The 7,318-nt window shown below is 55.5% G+C and overlaps 1 protein-coding gene across 1 annotated transcript; it reads right to left on the bottom strand.

The window, feature by feature from the left end:
- Nucleotides 1-1,676: 1,676 nt before the first annotated feature.
- Nucleotides 1,677-6,859, bottom strand: XNDC1N (XRCC1 N-terminal domain containing 1, N-terminal like). The gene is given in 5 exon segments (XM_058045573.1): nucleotides 1,677-2,036; nucleotides 3,531-3,668; nucleotides 3,773-4,087; nucleotides 4,747-5,002; nucleotides 6,841-6,859. Coding segments are annotated over 4 exon segments (681 nt in total). The 3' UTR covers nucleotides 1,677-2,036; nucleotides 3,531-3,577.
- Between the last annotated feature and the right edge of the window lie 459 nt (nucleotides 6,860-7,318).

Here is a 7,318-nt window from a genome sequence, read left to right as displayed (position 1 = left end):
TCTGGGGTCCTGGCTTCCTCCTCCTACAGTCCACATGCACTGGAACGCTTATCAGGGCTTGAGGGGAGGAAAAGCATGAGCTTCTCCTTGCCCTATCACTGAACTACACAGGGTGTCCCAAGGCAGGATGCTCACCCAGAGACCCTGCAGTACCACCAAGCAGTCATTGTGCAGATTTCTCTTTCTTATTTTTCTCCTTGAACTTACTCTTCTGCATAGGAACCCCTGTAATTACAGTGCTTCAAACCCCACCAAACCTGGCCATGGGGCTGGAAGCACCTTCTCCTTCCTCACACCAGCCTCGCCACAGATGTTCAAGGGGCTGCAGTGTCTCTGCCCCTTGGGGTACTGCAGGTTCAGCCCTCAGGGGTGGTGACACAGGGTTTGTGCCCAGCTCTGTCCTACTGCAGGCACTGGGCTGAGGACAGGGCCCCTGGTGTCTCCCTGCAGTTGCTGGCATGCTGCTCCATCCCTGCCACGCCAAAGGGCAGCTGGCAATTGGGGCAGGGCACCCAGGCATCAGGGCACAAGCAAGGCCAGGCCACAGTAGGTTCTTCTCCACACTGGGAGGCGTGTGGGGAGCAGATTCAGCAGGAAGTGGTCTGTGGAAAGGGAAGGTGATATGGTTGTAACAGGCCCCCTAGTGTTGGGATGATGTGGGGTTTGGGCTGACACCCTCCCTGATGGTTCTCATGGCAGTCTGGGAATACACTGTGATGCCCCTCCAGTGCCAGGGCACCAGCAGGAGTGATGTGTCCCAGCTACAGAACTGCCACCACTATGCCCATTTACTGCCCACAGAGGACACCCCTGCCAAGCAGCCACCTGAGCAGATGGGGCAGACACCGTCTCCCCATCACTGCTGGCCTGTCCTCTGTCATTTCTCCTGACTTGTCTCTCTTGGGAACCACAAGCTTGGGCTGTTCCTTTCCCCCTGGGCATCCCTGAGGGGGCAGCTGGAGCCCTGCACAGGGGTAACATGCTGGAGGCACCCTATGCCACATCCTGCCAGCCCAAAAGAGTGAAGGGCTGTGCCCAGAATTGTCTGGGAAAAGCTAAGAGCAGTAAACAGCCAGGTGAGGGCAGGAGAAGACAGTGACCCAGGGGATTACCTGCCAACAGGACTGTGAGCACAGTGCCTGTCCAGCTGCCTGCACGTACTCAAGGGAGCAGCAGGCACATCCAGTGCAGAGCCTGGGGAAAAGCAGGAATGACAGAGGCAGAGGGCAGTTTGGGTTGGAGGAGATTTTAAAGCTCATCTTCTCCTAAGCCCCCCCCACCAAGGGCAGGGACACCTTCCACTAGACCAGGTAGCTCCAAGCCCCATCCAACCCGGCCTTGGAACACTTCCAGGGATGGGACAGCCACAGCTGCTCTGAACAACCTGTGCTGGTGTCTTACCACCCTCACAGGGAAGAATTTCTTTGTAATATCCCGTATAACCCTATCTTCTGTCAATTTGAAGACACTCGCCCTTGTCCTGTCCTCCCAGGCTATTGTCCCTCCCCAGTTCTTTTGGAGCCCCTTTAGGCAGTGGAAGGGGCTCCAAGTTCTCAGAACCTTCTCATCTCCAGGCTGAACAGCCCTGGATGTCCCAGCCTGTCTCCACAGTAGAGGGGCTCCAGCCCCCAAGAGGATCTCCACAGCTTCCTCTGGACTCATTCCAGTTGCTCGACACTCTTCTGATGTTGGGGGTCCCAGAGCTGGAGCAGCTCTTCAGGTGGGCTCTCACCTGAGCAGAGCAGAGGGGCAGAATTCCCCCCTTGCCCTGCTGCCCACAGTGGCTGGGAGCCAGCCCAGGACACAGCTGTGCAGATTCACTCACCTGGCACTGCAGGACCTCCCACATCCTTGGCCAGCAGCTCCAGGTGATGCCCCCCAGGGTGCTCGTGCCTGCTCTGGGCCTCAGTGCCTGGTTCTGGTTCTGTGTTGTCAACAGCTCCATCCAGGCAGAGTGGCTGAGGTGGGCTGGGCTCCAGGCAGCCCCATCCAGCTTCCACAGGCGGCTCCTCAGTTGCTTCTCCTCCCTGGATCTCCTGGGGATAGGGAGGGGCAGCCTTGCAGGAGAGTGTCGCTATTGGACACAAAAGAACACAAGCACACACCGCTGTTCTCAACGTGGAGAAAAAAGGGAAGTTTATTTTCTGACTCCAAGATTTATAGTTGTCCAAGAGTGACAGTGGATGGGAGGGTGACAGTGCCACCTCTCCAATGACACTGGACAGACCAACAGTCCATCAACTTTCTCCTCCTCCATAAAGGAATGCAAAACAATGAGTTATTTACAGAAAGTGTATGAGAAAGTTCGCTACAAGAATGTCAACATCAGAAAGCTTAGATAATCTTAAAAAACCAGGGTGACAGGAGGACAAGGCTGGTGGGAGCTGGGGCTTTGGGCTCCAAGGAAGCACCTCAAGGGGCTCCAGGCCACACTGTGCCGGGACAGGATGGAGTGGACCATGTCAGGCCATATAAATGCATGATTCAGGAAAGAAAGTCCTGTGAAGGCAGGGCTGGAGCACCAGGGTCTGTCAGAGCTCAGCATCCTCCTGTGGGACAAGGAGAGGCCCCAGGCAATTGAGAGAGGTTCCTTGTGCCCACCACTCTGGGCACAGCCCCTAGCTCAGCCCAGCAAGCACCTCCAGGGGTTTCCATGGGGCACAAGTGGTGGAGAGGGACATAGAGAGGGACAGATGGAAGTGTGAGAGACACCTACTGTGTCCAGGGGTGGTGGTGGGCGGTCAGGCTCCTGCCCCTGGGGTTTGTGCAGGCGGATGAAGCAGAGCTCAAAGCAGCTGCATGGACTGAAGGGCTGGCTGTAGGTGAGCTGCAGTTCTGGAGACAAGCACATGACTGAACACACTGAGTTCCTGCAACAAGAGACAAAGTTTATTGGTGGGCACCGCCTTTTATAGGGGCTTCAGAACTCCTGCACTTGAACATTTGATTGGCTCGGGTCTCAACACCACCCAGCTCACTGGCCAGCTGATGTCTGCATTCAAGATTGAATGGGACTGGCTGGGCTCCCCTGCTGGAGTTCAAATCCTACTTATCACTGTCTTACCCAGGGACTTGTTTATCTCTACTCTTTAATCTACCAGGCTGGTCAAGTTGGGGTCTGTTATGGCCAATTTTAACTGTGCAGCTCCAGACCAGCTGCAGCTGTCACAGCTTGTGGTCCCTGTCTGCCCCATGGTCGGCTCTGAGCTCTGCTGTGGGGAAGAGCACTGGCCACTGGCCCAACAGCACTCCTGCCTCTGCTTGTTGCTCTGTTGCTGTGCCACCCAGGACATGTGGGGGATTATGGGCACAAGAGAGGGCAGGGAAGCAGAGCTGGTACAGCTTTCTTGAGCCCATAAACAATCCTAACCCCTGGTCTACCTGTCCTCTTCCCTACCTGTCCTTCCACCCTCCTATCAGCCTCATCCTACTGGCAGCCCCATTCCATCACCATCCCCCCTAATCAGCTCCATCCCACGATCAGGCCCACAGCTCTTCTCCATGCCCTTTTCCTGTGGATCAGTCCTTACCTTCCTAAAACATCTGAACCTTGCAGCGATTCTGGTCCAGCTTTGAGTCAGCTGGTGTCATCAGTAGGCACCAAGGTGTGACAGGGCTGGTCACAGGGCCATGAGGAGCATCCCACCTCAGCCTGCAGAAAGTCACAGCTGTAGTTCCCTGGGGAGCAGCGAGAAGGACAGGGGCAAGGGGGCTCAGAGCTGCTGACCCCACTGTGGGACGTGGCCCTGGCTCCTGCACGGGAGTGGGGAACAGGGAAGTGTCAATGTCAACACAGCCAATGGGACTGGCTCTCTGCAGTCACAGCCCCACACTCAGCTGCCTGCTGTGAGCCTTGGGGCAGCCAAGCCAGGGCTGGATGCTGTCCTCACTCAGCAGGTTCTCTGCCTTGGGGTACTTGGGGTCCTGCACACACACCAGGGACACAGCATCAGGTACCAACCCCTCCCTAAACACCCTCCCTCCAGCTCTAGCTTGTTCTGGACATGGGGAGAAGCATGGAATTCTCCTGTAACCTACAGGAACAACATCCCATTTTGAGAGAGCAAGAATGATGTGAATCCTTGCCCTTCAGCTTAACAAGGTGAGGTAGTACTGCACCCTGTCATGGCCTGACCCACCTCTTCCAAGACCCCAGCAGCTCAGAGGGATCAGCCCCACACCCAGCCCCCCAGAGGGAGCCCCCAGGCACCTGGGAGGAGAAGGACACCACACAGCTGATTTTAACCGGAGCCATTCTGGAGCCTTTGGAGACAGCACTGCCAAAGTGTAACTTCCCTTCGGATGCCTCCGGTGCCTGGTGGGGAGAGAGGAGAGTCTGACGAGCTTGGACATCTCCTGGCTTTGGTACCATCCAGCAGCTCACCAGTCCCACCCCACCACCTCAGTGCCCCCCAGAGCTGCCCCAGCACCCCTCAGGTTCCCGTCCCAGCAGTAACCCCCAGATCTGAGTCACAATCCCCCAGCTCAGCCCACAACGCCCCATTCTGCCACCCGGGTACCACCCACACGCCCCAGCCCTGTTCTCCAGGGCCCTCAAGTGCTCACCCGCAGCTCCACGGCCCGTGTTCCCAGACGCACGAACACCGCCTGAGCGCCATTCCGCTATCGCTGCAGCTCCCCAGTCGTTCTCCGCTTTCCCAGCCCTGTTAAAGCCCTGGCTGTGCCCCACAGCCTCTCCACGCCGTTACCCAACCCAGCTGGGGGACCCCAGAGGTCCCGACTCACCGCCCAGCCCCATCGGCGCCGATCTCGGCCGCCCAAATGACGCGAGCCCCGATCCCCGATCCCCGCCGCTCCCGCCCCCCTTCAGCGCCTCTCCCGAGCGCGCTCCGGTTCGGGCCGCGGCCGGGCCCGCCGCGGGGCCTGACGGGACACGCAGCCCGCGGGGTCCGGGAGAACGGGATGGGGATGTGCGCTGAGGGGCTCGGAGGGTCCCTGGAATGGGACAGCGGCGACTTTGGGTCACTTTGATCTTGTAGAGCTTTGGGGAAATGGGTGTGAGGAGTGTTAGGGCGGGGGAGATCCTGGTGTGGGAGGACAGGGCAGGGTGGCACTGGCAGCTTCGGAGGGCCCATGGGGCAGGGACAGTGCGGGCTCTGGGGGCAGGAGGGCAGCCATGGGGGCACAGCTGTTGTTCCCGTGCTGGCTTTTAATGTTTCTGGGGATGAAAAATTACAGAAGTGGAAAAAAAATCTGTCTGGAAAGATGGAATTGTAAGCAGGGTGGGTGCTCTGTCACAGGTTCGTGCCACTTTCCGGCACTGCTGCCCCGGGCTTTGCAGTGGCTTTTCACCTTCCCCTGTGCTTCGTGCTTGGGGGGGTTTTTCCCAGTTGTAGAGAACCAGGAGAACTTGGTTCCATCCTGTCTGCACTGTGGGAGCAGCTGCACAGGGGTCATAAATTTGCTTAGCTTGTGCAGTCAGGTAAATTTTTGGTGCCTTTCCTCAAGAATTGGTGGTGTGGCTTAAAAATTGTCAGATGCTGGTGGTTGTTTTGGAGAAGATTGCTGGCAGGGGCCAGTTGTGGAGATTCCCTAGTGCATGGCTGAGCTGTGGGAGCTTGTACCCCTGCCCTGTGCCTTGTGTTGCTGTTGGAGAGTGGTGCAGTGGGGTGATGGGAGGACTGAATCCCATCTCTTGAATCTCTTGAGTTGCTGCTGGTTATATTTTAAGATACTCCTTGGTGACTTTGTATGTAAAAATGTGGAAGATCCAAATCACTGATCCTCAGAAGTGAAATTCCCACTTTTCCTTCCATTAGGGCCTGGCAGAGAGGGCATCAGAAGGAGGCAGCGAATGAGGAGGTGCATATAGGACTGCTCATCCCTGTGATTCCACAAATGGTTGGGGCAAAACCTATCTGCTTGTGCTGTCCTGAGGTCTTGGCAGCTCTTTGGGCAGAGCAGTTTGCTGATGAGCCACTCATGGTGGGGATCAGAATAAAGCCAAGTGTCCCATGGCCCTGGCTCTGCCAAGACCACCACTAAACCATGTCTCTAGGGGAGGCATTTTTCCATATTTGCCCCTGGAGACCTCCAATGGAAGACCAGCTTTTATATTACCTCCTTCATGGAAATGGTTTTGTATGTGTGTTGTTTTGTTCCTAGATTTTGAAGGCAGCAGTTCCTTGGGGATGCAGGCAGGAGAGCCTGCCCCAGAGATGGGGGTGCAGAGTGGGTCTGGCTGCATGGGGCCTGGGCTGGCTCAGGATAATCCAGCCTTGTGTGTGTGTGTCACGATCCGTCCTTCTGAACAGGGTTCGTGATGGTTCATGGATTGATCTCAGGGTGCAAAAGAACCAACACGGCACAGGGGATTTGCAGTAATAATCAAAACAAATGCACCTTTATTGAATGACCACAGCAAAATGCGAGAGAGGGATTAAGGGAGAAAAAAAGACAAAGAAAGAGAGAAAAGAGAGAGAGAGAGAAAGAGGGGGGTATAGCTACCAAACGTAGAGACGAAGTCCTTTGGTCCAGTCCAGTCGAGGATCCACCTGTTACGTCAGGGAGATCTCAAAATATCTAGCTAACTCAGAGATTTTTATTATGATAACTCTATTGAAAATTGTGAGCGGGGGAGAAACAGATACAATAAGGAATAGATGTAACAGATAGTCCATGTTCTCAGCAGTAAACGAGAGCCATTGTTTTCGTGGTCCAGTGGTCGCATCCTGCAGGCAAACATCTCGCTTTGGTCAGCTTGCCTTCCCCACACACCTTGCCCGGGTTGGGGGTTTCAGTCCCAGTCGTTGGAAGGAGGAGAGGGGCCTTTTCACACAGGGGTTTCATGTCTTGGTCTTTGATGGAGAGGCTCCTTACATCCCACTCTGTCTGTCATGGTGGTTGTAAAACAGGTGAGGATCTTCTGTGGGAGACCTCCTGAACTCAGGAGAAGTCCAGCCAGGCCAAGATGCCAAGATGTGGGACAGCTTCCAAGGCTATTGTTGCAAACAGGGCACGGTGCCCCCTTCTCATTAGGCTCAGTGTATCATACAGCAAACAAGACCTGTGAAAACAATAACTTAGCACTGTGCTCTCAGGTCTCAGGGCCTTTGGTGTGTGTAACTTTCTCCTACAAAGCCAGAGATTTTCAGATGGAGGGGGTGGTGTTCTCTTCGGTGGTCGCCCCAATGAGGGTCGTGAGGCAGATGAGGATATTTCGGACAGACTCACACATGATTCTGTGACTCACGATTGTCTTGAAGGGATCTTCATCAGCAGGGCTCTGAAATCTCGCTGATAGGATTCGCCGTACGTTGGTAGCATAACCCAGAAAAAATAGAGACAGTTTGACAGA

The sequence above is a fragment of the Melospiza georgiana genome, chromosome 2, assembly GCF_028018845.1.
Source record: "Melospiza georgiana isolate bMelGeo1 chromosome 2, bMelGeo1.pri, whole genome shotgun sequence".
NCBI lineage: Eukaryota > Metazoa > Chordata > Aves > Passeriformes > Passerellidae > Melospiza > Melospiza georgiana.
This window is presented reverse-complemented; position numbering and strand designations above follow the sequence as displayed.